The 20043-nt window shown below is 41.6% G+C and overlaps 1 protein-coding gene across 2 annotated transcripts; it reads right to left on the bottom strand.

Annotated features, from left to right (window-relative positions):
• Positions 1-3551: 3551 nt before the first annotated feature.
• Positions 3552-16783, bottom strand: LOC142841669 (disks large homolog 5-like). 2 transcript variants are annotated; one of them, XM_075958574.1, is made up of 3 exons: positions 16645-16783; positions 4955-5114; positions 3552-3735 (listed from the first exon to the last, which is right to left on the bottom strand). In XM_075958574.1, exons 2-3 carry the CDS (start codon positions 5104-5106, stop codon positions 3588-3590), a joined length of 300 nt encoding a protein of 99 aa, XP_075814689.1. In that variant the 5' UTR covers positions 5107-5114; positions 16645-16783; the 3' UTR covers positions 3552-3587. The 2 variants fall into 2 exon arrangements, with proteins under 2 accessions (XP_075814689.1, XP_075814683.1); XM_075958568.1 differs by lacking the exon at positions 16645-16783 and adding an exon at positions 6132-6645.
• Between the last annotated feature and the right edge of the window lie 3260 nt (positions 16784-20043).

Raw genomic sequence — 20043 nt, forward strand, 5'->3', positions numbered from 1 at the left:
AATAAAGACAAATTCAGATGAAAATGAACTCTAAATGGATCACAGTGTTGGATAAATATATATATAGCCTTGGGAGGGAGAAGAAAAAGAATATATTCAGTTATAAAAGGAAATGAATTGTTACAAACTGTCTTTGAGGAGATAAAATTGTTGTAATAAGAGCGGCGGGGCTGCGTCCCCAGCACCCCGGCCACCTGGCTTGCTTATGCCCCGAAATAACAACACACAAACTGTATTCATTTAAACACTGCTTGACCCATTAATTCTAGCCCTTACAGGCTAATTCTCATATCCCGATCAACCCATCTCTAATAATCTGTGTAACATCAGTCTTACCGGGAAAGATTCAGCATGTCTGACCTGGCAGCTTGCTTCATGGCGTCTGGCCCAGAGAGGGGAAGCATAGCGTCTCTGGGCTCACTTCCTCTTCCTCCCAGCATTCTGTTCTGTTTACTCCTCCCACCTATGTTTTAACCTATCAGGGCCAAGCAGTTTCTTTATTGCTTAACCAATGAAATCAACAGATTGATATATGACACTCCCACATCATAAAATTCAGAGTTATGGATAATAGGAGTAAAGAAAAATAAGCCACATAAAGATAAAATATACAAAGAGATTCTTGATTATGTATCTTATTGTATTTTCTCTGAATTTTTTATTGTGAATGAGCTAACTACACAGAGATATTTCATTGTATAGACTGCTAAGTTAAACCAACATATATATTTTAAAGTTATCTTGACTTCAAAATTTGGGTCTAAAGATTTGTTGTCTTGGAAAAGAGATTCTTTTGTTTCCACAAAGGATGAGAACTTGTGGGTTCCTTCCAGACTAATGTTGTTTGATGGTCCAAGATCCCCCCAAAAGTTACTGTGAACACCCCCCAAAATTACTTCACCCAACAAAAAGCAGGAAGTTGTGGAAAGAACTACATCCTAATTCCCTAAATATTGTTTATAAATGTATTTATATTTAAAGGGGCATTTGCTATAGAGATGGGTACTTTGCATTGGTATAGATCTTTGTTCAATGATACAAATTTTAGGTCAGTTTTGTTATTTGTACATTAATTCTCTTGATTAAAGTGTTGTATTTGTGAAGCTCATTTAAAAATGTAGTATATAATTAAGAAATATAGGCTAATAATAGTCATCTACAATGATCAAGATTGTCATCATGTTAGTTAAGTTTTCTAGATATATAGAGATATATTTCAGTTAGATAATCTTCAAACCTTTCAAAGATTAACAGAATATGGCATTTACAATGTTTTAAAAACTTAAAACTTTTCATGACACATCTACTCCTGGCAGCACCAGTCTACTTTAAGAGGATGATGGACATCAAGGAGTCTCCTCATGGAGTTTGTTAATCATGAGGATAAGAAACTGTTCTTGCCTGAACTGCCTGACTGGACTTGCAGAACTCATAGAAAAAATGACTACTGAAGATGTCTGAAGAAGGTGAGACAGTCTTTCAGGGTTCCTGTGTCATGAACAAGTCTGCCAGACATTCTGCAGGATACAGAAGAATGTGACTGACAAACTACCAATATACATGGAACTGTCTTTGAAATTTTTTGCTTCATGGAAAAGTCTGCCGGATACTATGTGCCTATGGGCTGAAAATGGGAAGCCTCAAAGTTATAGAAGAAATTTGACTGTCCAGGCAGTGAGATGTCTGTCAATTCTGGAATTTTAGAAGCTGCTTACAATGCACTTCCTGTTTACTTATGTAATATATCCTTCTGAGTAGTTGATGTCTTTGAAGGAGTTGAAGAACAGGTACCTACAATTATAATGTTACTTAGTTACTATAAAAGATAAAGTAGATACAAATATTGTAACTATAGTTCTTGCTTGATAACTGTTTTGTTATATGCAATCTTGCTATGTTAAAGTTAAAACCTTACTTTTTAATTAGAAAGAAATGGGAAGGTAATGTGGGATTCCCCTCTGTATTCTGTTAATCTGTTTTATTGCCATTGGTTAATAAAGAAGCTGTTTTCGCTCAATGGCTTAACAGAGTAAAGCCCAGATGACAGACAGAGAGAAAGATGATAGATTAGATAGATAGATAGATAGATAGATAGATAGATAGATAGATAGATAGATAGATAACCCACAGAAGACAGATGCACTGGCACCTTGCCAGTAAGCCACAGCCATGTGGTGATACACAGATTAATAGAAATGGGATAATTTAAGATAAAAAAGTTATCCAGAAATATACATAAGCTACTGGCCAAACAGTATTGCAGATAATATAGTTTCTGTGTGGTTATTTTGAGTCAGGGCAGTTTGGAAATGAACAAGCAGCCTCTATCAACACACATCAGTTTTCAGACTAACCACACCAGACCTTTCAGAAGAGTCTCACAACTCACACATAATTCCCTGGGGAGAAATACTGTTGACCAGACTGTGTTGAGCTAGTTAGAAAATTCTCCTCCTGAAGGCCCAAGTCTCACCCCATCCACCACCAGCTTGTCAAAAGCCCACAGCAGATAATCCAACAACCCCAGACTATATACAGCTGGATGGGGGAACTGTCCAGCACCACTCACAGAAAAGAGGCTGACAAACTGCTACTCGACTTCTATTACTGTAAACCAAGACCTGGGCAATGGGAAGAGAAAATATTGGGATGCGGGGAAAAAAGGAGAGGGCCACATGTCAACCACATCCACGACTGTGAGAAGCACTCATTTGGCACGTGCATGGGGGTCTCCTCCTTGCAAACTGCTTCACACGAGTGATCTCACAAGAGCCCCGCTGAGTGAATGAGCCCCAGGACCAGGAACTCACTTACTCAAAGCTCTGTGCACAGAATGCTACCTATCATAATGACATGTAGGTGTATGATATGTTATTGACCCTTCTCCTTCTCTAGACTGCAACTTCAAACAGAGACTCAGGCTTGCCAATAATTCAGTTTCTCACGAGAGGCTAACGTCCCAGAAGTATTTGTGCATGAACACTGAAATAAACACCTCAGGTAGCATGAGGTGGGGGGCTGGACGGGAACATGGATAAGTAAGGTGATGGGTGAAAGCACAGGTGGGTAGATGGGCAGAGAGGCACTCAAATGGGAAAAAGGTGCCCAACTTTACCCTGACTTATTTGTCTGCCCTTACCTCTTGTTGCTGGGTCTTGAGGCCACTAGTCTCTTCCTCTCGGTCCTTACAGATCACATTCAAGTCCTCCAAGTGGTGCTTCAGTAGGAGCCAGTCACCCAGACATCCAGCAGTTTCTTTTTCTCCTCCCTCAGCATGCACAACTTCTCCAGTTGAGTCCGCTCCACTAGGAGCCAGCTGTGCAGACTGCTGGAGATGCTCTGCATAGTAAGATCCTGCCAGCATCCTCCTGCCACCCCTGCCTCCAGGAACCCCTGCCTCCAGCTAACAATCTCTTTCACATGTAGGAATACTAGGTCCAAGGAACAAAAGTCCAAGAGATGCATGCTAAGGCTGCTTGCTAAGAAGCAGAAAGGCTAGAACCAGAGTTGGGGATGCTCCATCCAGAGAGAAATGAAGGCAGAGATGGCCATTTCACAACTTTTGGAGTCCATGTCAAGATGGGCACTTACTGAAAGAAAACTGTCTCCTTGGTCAGCTCACTGAACTTCTCTGAGGTCTCAGTGTAATCAGCTTCCAAGGTCCTTAGTTCTGACATGACCTGTGCATGCTCCAACTTCAGCTTTTCATAGAAAGGATTTGGCTTGTGGTAGGGCCTAGAAACAGGAGGAAAAAACCTTGTGAACGGAGGCCTCAAGGATCATGGGAACTCACGTTGTATCCTGGTCTACCACAGTCCAGTGAATGCCACATTCTGCATCCTATGTCCAGGGACCTCCTGGTGCTTTTAAACTTGTTATCTTGGCACTAGATCAGCTGGCTTCACAGATGGAGGATGCCATGGTTGCTTGTGTTCACTGAGTATGCTTAGAGACTCAGTGTAGCTCTCCATGTTACCAGGGCTTATGCTACACGTCTTGCCACACCAATATTACAATGACATTTCTCCCACTTCAGAACAGCGATTCAGGGTCCCCTGTGACTATTACACAGGAGAGTGATATAAACTCCCACAAGGGATTTCTAGGGGTCATAAAGGTGAGTGTGTAGAACAAGAATTGTGCTGCTTAAAGTGGGGTTTTCTGACCCCTAGCACCACCTGGAAATTGGTACAGGCAAATCCTCATGTCCCTTATAGACCCCTGGATCTCAGAGTCTCTATGGACACACAAACCTGAAATGCATGTCTGTGTGTGCACGCACACACACACACACACACACAAACAAAAATGAAAACCCAAACACATTAGGGAGAGGAAGCAGATAGGGGGAGAGAGGAAGAGAGAGAGAGAGAGAGAGAGAGAGAGAGAGAGAGAGAGAGAGAGAGAGAGAGAGAGAGAGAGAGAAACGGGGGAGGGAACCATGTTTGCATGCTAAAGAGATTCATAGAGCATTATTGTCTAAGAGTATGAGGCACAAAGCTAGAGAGAAACTGTGATGAGTCCCAGGACTTCTAGTCATGCACACAGATGGACAAAGTGGGAACAGGTCTCTCCAGCCTCTACCAGGAGCTTCCAGTACACAATCAGCTTTCAGACAAGTTCAAAGACTCACACAAACTCACAGCAGCTAGTATCCACCCAAGCCACCACCTGTCAGGTCATTCCCAAATGCACTCAGGGATTGGGAAAGTGCACATGACTATCTCAATCCCTTAGTCGTGTGACTCAGACCACAGGGTCTGGTTTTCATTTGGAGAAAGAAGAACAGCTAGAGTCACCATCTCCCTCCCCCCAAGCTTCGGGTCTGCCTCTCCTGAGAAGAATTTAAGACACGGGTCACACTGGAGGTCCGGTACCTGAGAACCCAAAACCTTAAAGGAAAACGGTGAGGGTGACATTGCTGAGGTCCCATGAAGACTGAAACAATGAATACCTATTCTCCATGGTATCTTCACTGATGAAGGTCAGGTGATCTTGCCGCTCATTTCTTTGGCTCGTGATCAGCTGCAGTTCCGTGGTCAGCCTCTCCACTTCCTGCTTCATCTGCTTCTTGGTGAGGAGCATTGGGTGGGATTTTGGCTCCATAGCAGCATCTGTGGGTAGACAGAACACAAGTGAAACTGCACAGGACAAGGCACAGAGGACAGACAGACCACCCTGAGCCCCAAACAGAAAGACCGAGTTTGGAACCAAGTAACAAACCAAATTTTTTGGCCTGGTTGAGTTGCACCCTCTGTGGACGTAATCTTTCCCATCACTATGTAGAGATGTGGCTACATAAGAAGCCAGGGGTTTTCTCTGCCTCCCTACACATGTTTCAGCTGAAAACAGAGGCCACATCTTCAGGTTTATTCACAGAAGCACAGGATGCAACATGGCCCAGGGCCCTGAATCCAGCCTGTGGTTTCAGAAGCCAGGAGAAAAATGACAGCGTGCACAAGCACTCAGGTGCTGTGAGGACCCCAGATCTCCTGCCTGGAAGGGTTGTGAATTAAAAAGTCACGCAGGGGCAGAACATGATCAGCAGACTCACTAAGTCACTCCATGACAGTCCAGAAATGGGAGCTGGCATCAAAGAGTTGATCTCTGCCCTAGTACCATGCCTCTGAGAGTTGTTTGGCTACCCTAGAGAACTGGCTGCCCCCCTCAGCTGCTGATCAGAACCCTAAGTGGGCCACTGTCAGGGAGAGGTGGTCAGAGGAATTCTGCTGTACAGTCTGAGGACACAATGTCTTAGCCAGAAGCACTTTTCTCTCCCTGTAACTAGTGTCAGAGAGCCACTGAACCTAAAAGAAACTGCTGAGTGTGAGGTGCAGTAAGGCATGTCATAAGGTGGGGACACATTAGTGCCTCCCTGCCTTCTGCTGTTTGTTCTCCTTCTGTCCCCAAACCCCAGTAAATGTAGAAGCTAGATACTCCCACATAACAGTTTTGGCATGGCCAGCTCCTAGATTAGGGAACTGATAAACTAATGTTCTGGAATCCTTGAATTTTAGGAATTATGATAAACAAGAGATCCCATTTGCATCTCAGAGTCTCTAGCTCCTCTGCCCCATTACTGGAGGGCCCACCTCCTCCAGGAAGCTCAACATTTCCTGCCCAGGACTCACTGTTTCTATCCAGAGCCATTTATTTGATCTTGTTTTACTCTTCTACATCTCTCTGCTTCCTGGATGATGATCACCATTCTCTCTCCAAAGTAGACTCCTCAGTCTTGACAACATCTCTAATGGTGTACCCTACAGGCACTGAAGGAATGGCCTAAAGGCAACTGGTATTGCAACATCACTGGTGGCATCATGGGATTCCAGGAGCTTTCCAGGATACAATAAATTGTGCAGAGAAGAGACTGCTGATGTCATGGGGAACAGCCTTTGCCACCATGCAAATTAGCTTTCCTGAAATGACCAGAAGCCCAGGTTCCCTTTCCAGGAGCCTCTCTTAGAACACAGGAGAAGATCTTCAGCACCTCTTCATTCTAAAGCTAGAGTTCCCTTAGGCCCATAGTACTTTCCATTTTGAGAAATAAGCTATGCTTTTCAAATAGTGCCCAGAAACTTCTTTTCCTTCCGTAAAATCACTCTATTCATCAATATGAGTAATTAAATATTCCTGACAAGTCATATTAGGATAAATGTAGATGAGAAAACATCATGTTCCTGACGTACAAGTGTTTGACAACATAGAGAAGAACCTGTAGGGCTGGCTACAGTGTAGGATTTGGTATAAGAGTACAGTCATAGAAGCCACAGGCTTAGATTTAGAAAACTGTCCCAGGTGCACTTAGAGAATGCACTCATCAGGCTACTGGCAAAAGTGTGATGATCCATTGGCACAGGAAAGCTGAAATAGTGGATCCACCATGATGAAAGGCCTCAGGCTGAGTGTGATGCTCTCCACAATGCACGAAAGACACCAAAGCAGGATTAGTTACAGGGCTCTGTAAGTTACAGCGAGGGTCTGACTAATGGAGGAAAAAGAAGGATAGTGGGAAAATAAAGACAACAACTGTAAATATATCTCAGTTGGCAGAGTGCCTGCCCAGCATGTAGCAAGTCCTGTGTTCAATGACTAGTGCTGCCCTCACTGGTCCTGGTGGCTGCACTTATAATCTCAGCATTGTGAAGTGTAAGCAGGATGACCTAAGCTCAAGGTGAACCTACAAAGCCAGTGTGAGGACACCTTGGGAGACATTAGACCCTTCCTCAAAAAATAAACCAGAAACCAACCCTACCTTTAAGGCCTCACTTCCCAATCCTTTCTAATAAAAAGAACTTACCATTCTCCCTAACAGGCTTTCATCTTATGGAGATGTATTGGTAGGAAGAGTCATCTTTGTAATTTAAGGACAGTGCTCTTGCCTTTCCTTAGATCCACATAGAGGTCGAATGAAAGTGGGTTTGTCCATCATATCTACTGAGCAATACTCACTTCTGCTAGCATAGTACAATGCCTATGACAAACTCATGTAACTATTGGCTATAAAAAATCAAAACAAGGAAGTTCACCTTTTTATCTGTGGGGTCCTCGGACTACCAGGTGTCCCTGTTCCTGTGCTGAGGAAATCAATCCAGACTGGTGAGTGTGTGTCATCCTGGGGCAGATGGTCAGGGCAGGGAGCACAGGGCCCCTCCAGCTCCTGCTGCAGGGGCTTCTTTGATCCACAAGACCCTGCCTCCCCCAAGCCTGCCCTATTGTCTGTGAGGTTCTTGGCCCAGGAACAGTTCCAAGACAAAAACAGATTTAAACAATACTTAGCCACAAACCCAGCCTTACAGAAAATACTAGAAGGAAAACCACAAACCAAGGAAGCCAACAACACCCATAATAACAGAAGCATCTAACAACCCTCCACCAGCACAACTTAAAGAAGGGAAACACACAAACACTACCACCAAGAAAAAAACCAGAGTTAGCATCCACTGGACATTAATATCACTTAATATCAATGGACTCAATTCACCTATAAAAAGGCAGAGGTTAAGAAAATGGACACGAAAACAGGATCCAACATTCTGCTGTTTACAAGAAACACACCTCAACCTCAAAGACAGACACTACCTCAGAGTAAAGGGTTGGGAAAAGGTTTTCCAATCAAATGGACCAAAGAAACAAGCGGGTGTGGCTATACTAATATCTAACAAAATTGATTTCAAACTAAAATCAATCGGAAGAGATGGAGAAGGACACTTTATACTCATAACAGGAACAATTCATCAGAAGGAAGTCTCAATCCTGAATATCTATGCCCCTACTATAAAAGCACCCACATATGTAAAAGAAACATTACTAGAATTCAAAGCATACATCAAACCCCACACTCTACTTATAGGAGATTTTGACACTCCTCTCTCACCAATGGACAGGTCAACCAGACAGAAACTTAACAGAGAAATAAAAGAACTAACAGATGTAATGAACCAAATGGACTTAACAGGCATCTATAAAACATTACATCCAAACGGAAAAGAACATACCTTCTACTCAGCATATCATGGAACCTTCTCAAAAATTGATCACATAATTGGTAACAAAGCAAACATCCATAGATACAAAGAAATTGTAGTAACAACCTGTGTACTATCGGATCACCATGGGATAAAGTTAGAATTAAACAACAATTCTACCCCCAGAAATCCTACAAACTAATAGAAACTGAACAGTCAACTACTGAACCACTTCTGGGTCAAGGAAAGCATAAAGAAAGAAATTAAGGTCTTCCTTGAATTCAATGAAAATAAAGACACATCATATCCAAACCTATGGGACACTATGAAAGCAGCGCTAAGAGGAAAATTCATAGCACTAAGTGCCCACATAAAGAAAATGGAGAAAGCACACATTAGAAACTTAACAGCACACCTGAAAGCTCTAGAAAAAAGAGGCAGATTCACACAGGAGGAGTAGAAGACTGGAAATAATCAAACTGAGGGCTGAAATCAAAAAAATAGAAACACAGAATACAATCCAAAGAATCAATGAAAAAAAAAGCTGGTTCTTGGAGAAAATCAACAAGATCAACAAACCCCTATCCAAACTAATCAAAAGGCAGAGAGAAAACATGCAAATTAACAAGATCAGAAATGAAAAGGGAGACATAACCACAAACACAGAGGAAATTCAGACAATCATTAGATCTTACCACAAAAGTCTGTAAGCCACAAATTGGAAAATGTGATAAGTACCATACACCAAAATTAAATCAAGACCAGGTGAACAGTTTAAATAGACCTGTAAGTCATGAGGAATTAGAAACTGTCATCAGAAACCTCCCTAACAAAAAAAGCCCAGGACCAGGTGGTTTCAATGTAGAATTCTACCAGAACTTCCAAGAAAAGCTAATACCTATACTCCTTAATGTGTTTCACAAAATAGAAACAGAAGGGTCATTGCCAAACTCCTTTTATGAAGCTACAGTTACCCTGATATCAAAACCCCACAAAGACTCAACCAAGAAAGAGAATTAGAGACCAATCTCACTCATGAACATCGATGAAAAAATTCTCAATAAAATACTGGCAAACCAAATCCAAACCACATCAAAAAAAATTATCCATTATGATCAAGTAGGCTTCATCCCAGAGATGCAGGGCTGGTTCAACATATGAAAATCTATCAATGTAATCCATCATATAAATAAACTGAAGGATAAAAACATATGATCATTTCATTAGATGCTGAAAAAGCATTTAACAAAATTCAACACCCCTTTATGATAAAGGTCTTGGAGATGCACTTCTTCCTCCCTTCCGCGGGGCTGCGGGATCAGCCAGCTCAGCCTGTTTGGGCACTGGGACAGGTGCTGGGGGCAAAGGGCGGTAGGAGTTCCTTTGCTTTGGTAGCCTGCCTGCAGAAAGGTAGGCCTTTTGTCAGCAAGGTCCATGGCCAGCAAGGGAACCTGATCCTGTTTCAGAAGATCCATTGGATAGCATTTGTAGGAGGAGATGGGCAGGCGCCAAGGCAAGAATTCCTCCATCAATCTGAAACAACGTGAAAACACCAAAACCCAATGATTTTACAACAGAAGGACTTGAACACCATAATCCAGAAAAGTGGAAAAAATTGACTTTATGACATCAATAGAGTCCCTTAAACAGCATGTAAAAAATGCCCTTATAGAAATGGATGAGAATTATAACAAAAAGTTTAAAGAAATGAGTAAATACGTAAATGATACCCTGGGAAACCAAGAAAAAAACGATCAAACAGGTAATGGAAACAGTTCAAGAATTGAAAACTGAAATGGAAGCAAGGAAGAAAACACAAACCGAGGGCCGGCTGGATATGGAAAATCTAGGTCAACGAGCAGACACTACAGAAACAAGCATAACCAATAAAATACAAGAGTTAGAAGAAAGAATCTCAGATTCTGAAGACACCATGGAGAAAATAAACGCACTGATCAAAGAAAACAGCAAAGCCAACAAGTTCTCATCACAAAACATTCAGGAAATATGGGACACAATAAAAAGACCAAACTTAAGAATAATAGGGATAGAAGGAGAAGAATTACAGCTCAAAGGCCCAGAAAATATATTTAACAAAATTATGGAAGAAAACTTTCCCAACATAAAGAAAGATATTCCTATGTATATTCAAGAAGCATACAGAACACCAAATAGACTGGATTAAAAAAATATGCCCACGCCATATAATAATCAAAACACAAAATATACAGATTAAAGGAAGAATATTAAGAGCTGCAAAGGAAAAAGGTCAAGTAACTTGTAAACCTATCAGACTTACACCAGACTTCTCTATGGAAACCATGAAAGCCAGAAGGTCCTGGATAGAGGTACTGCAGAAACTAAGAGACCATGGATGCAAGCCCAAACTACTATACCCAGCCAAGCTATCATTCACTATCAATGGAGAAAACAAAGTATTCCAGGATAAGAACAAATTGAAACAATACGTAGCCACAAATCCAGCCTTACAGAAAGTAATAGAAGGAAAATCACAACCCAAGGAATCCAACATTGCCAGAACTGCCCGCAATAACTCAGACATCTAGAGACCCTTCACCAGCACAACTCGAAGAAGGGAAACACACAAACTCTACTACCAAAAACAATAACAATAACCGAGTCAACAACCACTGGTCATTAATATCACTTGATATTCACCTATAAAAAGGCACAGGCTAAGAGACTGGATACGAAAACAGGATCCAACATTCTACTGTTTACAAGAAACACATCTCAACCACAAAGACAGGCATCTACTCAGAGTAAAGGGTTGGGACAAGGTTTTTCAAACAAATGGACCTAAAAAAACAAGCAGGTGTGGCCATACTAATGTCTAACAAAACTGACTTCAAACATATCAATCAGAAGAGATGGAGAAGGACACTTTATACTCATAACAGGAACAATTCATCAGTGTGAAGTCTCAATCCTGAATTTCTATGCTCCTAATATAAAAGCACCCACTTATGTAAAAGAAATATTACTAGAACTCACGGCAGACATCAAACCACACACACTAATAGTAGGAGACTTCAACACACCTCTCTCAGCAATGGACAGGTCAATCAGACAGAAACCTAACAAATAATTAAGAGAATTAATATAGGTAATGAAGCAAATGGACTTAACAGACATCTATAGAACATTCCACCCAAATAGGAAAGAATATACCTTCTTCTCTGCAGCTCATGGAACCTTCTCGAAAATTGACCACATACTCGGTAACAAAGGAAACCTCCACAGATTCAAAAAAAATCAGTGACCACCTGTGTCGTATCAGATCACCACAGATTAAAGTTAGAATGCAACAACAATGCTACCCCCAGAAAGCCGACAAACTCATGGAAACTGAACAGTCAACCACTGAACCACACCTGGGTCAAGAAAGAAATTAAAGTCTTCCTTGAATTTAATGAAAATAAAGAGACAACATACTCAAACTTATGGGACACTATGAAAGCAGTCCTAAAAGAAAAGTTCACAGCACTAAGTGCCCACTTAAAGAAAACGGAGAAAGCACACATTGGAGACTTAACAGCCCACCTGAAAGCTCTAGAAAAAAAAAGAAGCAGACTCACCTAGGAGGAGTAGAAGACTGGAAATAATCAAACTGAGGGCTGAAATCAACAAAATAGAAACACAGAAAACAACCCAAAGAATCAATTAAACAAAAAGTTGGTTCTTGGAGAAAATCAACAAGATCAACAAACCCCTATCCAAACTAATCAAACGACAGAGAGAGAACACGCAAATAAATAAGATCAGAAATGAAAAGGGGGACATAACCACAGACACAGAGGAAATTCAGAGAATCATTAGATCTTACTACAAAAGACTGTATGCCACAAAACTGGAAAACGCAAAAGAATGGACATTTTTTTAGATAAGTACCATATACCAAAGTTAAACCAAGACCAGGTGAACAATCTAAATAGACCTGTCAGTCGCAAAGAATTGGAAGCTGTTATCAAAAACCTCCCTTCCAAAAAAACCCTAGGACCAGATGGTTTCAATGCAGAATTCTACCAGAACTTCCAATTAAGAGCTAATACCTATACTCCTTAATGTATTTCACAATATAGAAACAGAAGAGTCATTGCCAAATTCCTTTTATGAAGCTACAGTTACTCTGATACCAAAACCTCACAAAGACTCAACCAAGAAAGAGAATTACAGGTCAATCTCACTCATGAACATCAATGCAAAAATTCTCAATAAAATACTGGCAAACCAAATCCAGACCACATCAAAAAAAATTATCCATTATGATAAAGTAGGCTTCATCCCAGAGATGCAGGGCTGGTTCAACATATGAAAATCTATCAATGTAATCCATCATATAAATAAACTGAAAGAAAAAACCATATGACCATTTCATTAATGCTGAAAAAGCATTCAACAAAATTCAACACCCCTTTATAATAAAGATCTTGGAGAGATTAGGGATACAAGGATCATACCTAAATATAATAAAAGCTATTTACAGCAAGCCGACAGCTAACATTAAATTAAACGGAGAGAAACTCAAAGCCATCCTACTAAAATCAGGAACACGGAGAGGCTGTCCACTCTCTCCATACCTCTTCAATATAGTGCTTGAAGTTCTAGCAATAGCAATAAGACAACATAAGGGGATCAAGAGGATTCGTAATGGAAAGGAAGAAGTTAAACTTTCGTTATTTGCAGATGATATGATAGTATACATAAGCGACCCAAAAAACTCCACCAAAGAACTCTTACAGCTGATAAACACCTTTAATAATGTGGCAGGATACAAGATCAGCTCCAAAAAATCAGTTGCCCTCCTATACACAAAGAACAAAGAAGCAGAGAGGGAAATCAGAGAAACATCACCTTTCACAATAGCCACAAATAGCATAAAATATCTTGGAGTAACTCTAACCAAGGAAGTGAAAGATCTATTTGACAAGAACTTTAAATCTTTGAAGAAAGAAATGGAAGAGGATACCAGAAAATGGAAGGATCTCCCATGCTTTTAGATTGGTAGGATCAACATAGTAAAAATGGCAATTCTACCAAAAGCAATCTATAAATTCAATGCAATCCCCATCAAAATCCCAACAAAATTCTTCACAGACCTTGAGAGAATAATAAACAACTTTATATGGAAAAACAAAAAACCCAGGATAGCCAAAACAATCCTATACAATAAAAGTACTTCTGGAGGCATTACCATCCCTGACTTCAAACTCTATTACAGAGCTACAGTAATGAAAACAGCTTGGTATTGGCACAAAAACAAAGATCTTGACCAATGGAATCAAATCGAAGACCCGGATATTAACCCACAAACCTATGAACACCTGATTTTCCACAATGAAGCTAAAATTATACAGTGGAAGAAAGAAAGCATCTTTAACAAATGGTGCTGGCATAACTGGATGTCAACCTGTAGAAGAATGAAAATAGATCCATATCTATCACCATGTACAAAACTAAAGTCCAAATGGATTAAAGACATCAATATAAATCTGACCATGCTGAACCTGCTAGAAGAGAAAGTGGGAAGTAATCTGCAACACATGGGCACAGGAGACCAATTCCTACATATAACCCCAGCAGCACAGACAATAAGAGCAACAATGAATAAATGGGACCTCATGAAACTGAGAAGCTTCTGTAATGCAAAGGACACTGTCATTAAGACAAAAAGGCAACCTACTGAATTGGACAAGATCTTCAGCAATCCCGCATCAGACAAAGGTCTGATCTCCAAAATATATAAAGAACTCAAGAAACTAGACCATAAAATGCTAATCAACCCAATTTAAAATGGGGCACTGAACTGAACAGATAATTCTCAACAGAAGTTCACATGGCCAAAAGACACCTAAGGTCATGCTCAACCTCCTTAGTGGTCAGGGAAATGCAAATCAAAACAACTTTGAGATACCATCTTACACCTGTCAGAATGGCTAAAATCAAAAACACCAATGATAGCCTATGCTGGAGAGGATGTGGAGTAAGGGGAACACTCATCCATTGCTGGTGGGAATGCAAACTTGTGCAAACCCTTTAGAAATCAGTGTGGCTGTTTCTCAGGAAACTGGGAGTCAACCTCAGGATCCAGCAATCCCACTCTTGGGAATATACCCAAGAGATGCCCTCTTACTACAAAAGCATTTGTTCAACTATGTTCATAGCAGCATTATTTGTAATAGCCAGAACCTGGAAACAACCTAGTTGCCCCTCAATAGCAGAATGGATAAAGAAGGTGTGGCACATATATACTTTAGAGCTCTACTCAGCAGTAAAAAACAATAACATCTTGAATTTTAATGGATGGAAATAGAAAACATTTTACTGAGTGAGATAACCCAGACCCAAAAAGATGAATATGGTATGTAGTCACTCATAAGTGGATTCTAGCCATAAACAAAGGACATTTAGCCTATATTTTGTGATCCTAGAGAAGCTAAATAAGAAGGTGAACCCAAAGAAAAACATATATTTATTCTCCTGGATATTGGAAGCAGACAAAAAGTTGTGAGCATGGGGGTAGGGTGGGGGGAAGGGGAAAGGGAGAGAAAGAAGGGAGAAGGGAAGGATTAGGAAGAGCTTGGGGGAGTGGGAGGGTTGAGATGGAGGAAGGGCAGATATAGGAGCAGGGAAGAAGATATCTTCATTAAGGGAGCCATTTTAGGGTTGGCAAGAGACTTGGCTCTAGAGGGGATTCCAGGTATCCACAGGGATGTCCCCAGCTAGGTCCTTGGGCATCAGAGGAGAGGGTGCCTGAACTGGCCTTGTCCCATAGTCACACTGATGAATATCTCGAATATCACCATAGAACCTTTATCTGGCGATGGATGGAGATAGAGACAGAGACCCACATCAGCTCCCAAGGTCCAGTTGATGAGCAGAAGGTGGGAGAAGATGAGCAAGGAAGTCAGGACTGGAAGGGGTTGGTCCACCCACTGAGACAGTGTGTCTGATCTAATGGGAGCTCACCAAATCCAGCTGGACTGGGACTGAAAGAGCATGTGATCAAACCAGACTCTCTGAATGTGGCTCACAATGGGGGCGAAGTGAGAAGCCATTGATAATGGAAATTTGTTTCTACTGCATGTACTGGCTTTTTGGGACCCTAGTCTATTTGGATGCACACCTTCCTAGGCCTGGATGGAGGGAGGAGGGTCTTGCACTTCCCACAGGGCAGGGTACCCTGCCCTCTCTTAAGACTGGAGGGGGAGGGAGGAAAGTGAGTGGGAGAGCGGGAGGGGAATAGGAGGAGGGGAGGAGGTGGAAATTTTTGAATGGAAAAATAAAAAAAAGAAAAGAAAAGAAATCAAAATATCATTTGCAGTATTTTTCAAAGAAAACTTTAACAGATGCCAAAGAGATGCAACTGAAATTAACATGAAATGACATGACCATTGTGTTTCAATATGAATGATAGGATATTTAAGCTAGATCCACTTCGGGAATTAAAACAGAATCGTCATCACAGCATAACTCCAGTCAACGAAATGCAGGGGAATGAATGCACCCAAAACTTAATAAGACACGTGTTTAATGCAGTCTGTAAATCCCCAAGAAATGAAGGTGTACAAAACAACACCAGTTTATCTCAGAGTCATCTCAGCTCATGGGAACGCCTCTACAGACAATGACCTTTCACTTCTCCAGACCCGGAAAATGGAATGGTTTAAAAACATGAATGAGAGACTTCTGGAAATAAATGGGGATGATAAGGGAGTGTCGGTAGTAAGCAAAAATAAATAAATAAATAAATAAATAAATAAATAAATAAATAAATAAATAAATAAATAAATAAATAAATAAATGATACATCACTTTGGCAATGAACTCTCAAAAGAGCTTCATTATGGAGTAGAAAAGCAAAGACCAAACACTAAAATCCAATTTTCATGTAAATTCCTGAATTCACAGTAGGGTCTAGAAACTTAATGTGACCCAATCTTTCAGAGGCAGTTTCTCAACTAGAAGAAACAGGGTTTTCTACATCGTTTCATGCACCCCGCGAGTTCTATTTACCAAAAGCAGCGACTAGCTGGGTATGCACTAGGGCCCCAGCTGAGGATCTGAATGCAGTTTTATGAGCACCGGTCACACCCCCTCCCCCAGAGAAAGCGTGGGAAAATGCCCTAAGACTGCCAGGGCACGCAGTGCTTACCTGACTGACCCACTGTACCACGGAGCTCTTTCCTGCGATGTCCACGCCGAGAACCTGTCCCTCAGAGGAAAGTACGAGCAGGAGAACGCGGACCCATGGAGGCTGGGATCGGTGGAGGCTGGGATCGGGGGCCGCGCCACTCACCCCGGGCCACGGATGCCTGGGAGAAGGGTCCACCATTCGCGTTGCTCTCGCCTGACCCGGGTCCTGCATCTCGAGCGTGGCCGCGGGCAACCGAGGCAGAGAGGCCAATGCGCGCGACCGCTCCTCAGATGCCCAGACTTCCCTCAACTAAGCTGACCCCTCACCGGTCGGCTCCCCAGGCTCACCGGCAGCCAAGTCCGAGCAGCTCCGCGCCTTGTCGGTGACCAACGATAGGTGGCCTCTCCTTGGTGGCGGCTGGGAAGAGGTCGAGGCTCAGCGGTGTTGAGGGAGCCCAGAAGCTTAACTGGGGTCTCCTTGACTCCCCCTGCATACAGCCCCGCCCACCCGCGCATGCGCTGCCCTTGGACCTTGAGTAAACAGCTGCTCCACACACCCCACCCCACCCCACCCCCCGCAAACGCCCCTCCTGGGGGCGGGGCTTCTGAGGAGCTGTTGACAGTTGATCTCTTCTGGGGAATGAGAGTCAGTTTGCTTTAAGAACTGGAACCCCTCCAGCAAAGGCTATCATTGGTGTTTTTTATTTTAGCCATTCTGACAGGTGTAAGATGCTATCTTAAAGTTGTCTTGATTTGCATTTCCCTAATCGCTAAGGAAGTTGAGCATGACCTTAAGTGTCTTTTGGCCATTTGAACTTCTTCTGTTGAGAATTCTCTGTTCAGCTCAGTGCCCCATTTTATAATTGGGTTGATTAGCCTTTTACAGTCCAGTTTCTTGAGTTATTTATATATTTTGGAGATCAGACCTTTGTCAGTTGCAGGGTTGATGAAGATCTTCTCCCAGTCAGTGAGTTGCCTTTTTGTCTTAATGACAGTGTCATTTGCTTTACAGAAGCTTCTCAGTTTTAGTAGGTCCCATTTATTCAATGTTGCCCTTAATGTCTGTGCTGCTGGGGTTATATATAAGAAGTGATCTCCTGTGCCCATCTGTGGTAGAGCATTTCCCACTTTCTCTTCTATCAAGTTCAGTGTGTTCAGACTGATATTGAGGTCTTTAATTCATTTGGACTTGAGTTTTGTGCATGGTGATAGATATGGATCTATTTTCATTCTTCTACAGATTGACATCCAGTTATGCCAGCACAATTTGTTGAAGATGCTCTCTTTTTTCCACTGGGAGCCTAGGCAGTTTGGATGTTCACCTTACTAGACCTGGAAGGAGGTGGGAGGTCCTTGGACTTCCCACAGGGCAGGGAACCCTCACTGCTCTTTGGGCTGATGAGGGAGGGGGACTTGATTGGGGGAGGGGGAGGGGAATGGGAGGCGGTGATGGGGAGGAGGCAGAAATCTTTAATAAATAAATTAATTAAATAAATAAAAAAACAAATAATCTCCCCCTGAAAGACAAGCCCTGCAAAGCTGCATACAGTCACTGGGTGTAAGGTTGAGTTCTGCAAAGGATTCCAATAAAGCTACAGTGAAAGGAGCATGAGCTCCATAGTCCATAATAAAAAAAAAAAAGAACTGGAACCCCTTTGGTCAACCATGTCTCAGTGAATGCCCAACTCCAGTGCCAATACTGGCAGCACAAATTGAACCCAGTGAATTACATATTTTAAAAAAAAAAAGTTGAGAGGGATGGCATGGGCGAATATGTCCAAAATATGGTATATGCATAAATGAAAGTTTCAAAGAATTATATAAACACTTGCCCCTCCTCTCAGTGCTGGGACTACTGGATTGAACCTGTGCAAACCTTGTGTTTGCTGCCACAGTCTACATGAGCTCATATGTACATCAGTCCTTCTGTGCCTGGAAGTCACTGTTTCCTTGGATTCATCCATCACCTCGGGCTCTTACAAGTTTTCTGCCTTTTCTCCTCATACCTCCCTGAGCCTTGTGAGGAGGGGTTCAATCAAAACATCCCATTTAGGACTCAATGCTCCAATGTCTGTCACTTTCTACACATTGTGCACTCGGGGGTTTCCCATCTACTAGAAGAAGAAGCTTCTCTGATGTGGATTGGGCAAGGTGCCATTAAGAGACATTTTATTGCTATGTTTCTTTATCAGAATAATAATAGCAGGCTTCCCCTAAGACCGTGACATACCAGTTTGGGGTTCTAAGTCACTTTGTCAGTGTAGGTCTGAGCTTTATCTCACGGAATCACAGAGTGGCTGGTTGCTCCCATAACATTTGTGCCTCTATTAAACTAGAATGTCTTGCTGTTCTAAGTCACAGGTTTGTAGTTTGGTAATATTGCTGATTACCTTTATCTTTTGGTATCAAGCAGAATAGCTTCTACTACCATGAGGGCTAATCAATAAAGACAAAATTTCTAATTAGGCACTAACTCAGCTATTCCATATTTAATGATAGAGGTGAATGTTATGTTCAGCAATAGAGCATTCCTATCAGTTTATGGAAAGTAATCACTGGCATTGGAAATTACCTAATATATTTGAGGGTTTCCATGGGGTCTCTTTGACCAAAAGCTCAGTAAGGTATCACCCATTTCTGGCACTGGAGGTTTTACTTGGTGGCATAAGATGTCCAGTTGTCTCCACTGTTATTTGGTAACTCCATTTAGATCCCTTTTAAATATATATGTGTTTTAGGAATCTTCTACCGTAGTAGGCTTCCACGTTGGTTTCTCAAACGTCCTTTAGTGTTAGTTGTCCTCACCATAGTCCCTCCTTTACCCTTTTCTCCCATCTCCTCCCATTTGAATTCTCCTAGATCCCTGTCTCTCCACAACAACATATTCTATCTTTTATTCCTTAGGGGAGTCTCTCCTTCCCCAACTCCCTTGCTTGGTCCAACCTCTGTGGTTATTTGGACAATAACCACATATATTGAAAGATTAAAAGCTAGCATCTACTTATGAGAAAAACATACAATATCTTTTAGGATCTATGTTACCTCAGTGGAGATGATATTTTCTAGCTCTATTCATTTACCTGAGAATTTTATGATTTTTTAATAGTTGAGTAATATTCCATTGTCTAAATGTATCACATTTTCATTATCCATTCATCAATTGGTGGACATCTAGGCCATTGCCAATTTCTAGCTATGATGAAAAGAGCAGCAGTAAACATAAATCAGCAAGTATTTTCATATTTGGGATATATACACAAGAATGGCTTAGCTAGATCTTGAAGTAGATTGGTTTCTAGCTTCCTTGGGAACCACAGTGGCTAGAGAAGGTTTACTCCCACCAGCAATAAATAAGTGTCACCTTTTCTCTACATCATTGACAACACATGATTTATTTTATTGATATTGGCCATTCTGG

Source organism: Microtus pennsylvanicus, chromosome 1 (genome assembly GCF_037038515.1).
Source record: "Microtus pennsylvanicus isolate mMicPen1 chromosome 1, mMicPen1.hap1, whole genome shotgun sequence".
NCBI lineage: Eukaryota > Metazoa > Chordata > Mammalia > Rodentia > Cricetidae > Microtus > Microtus pennsylvanicus.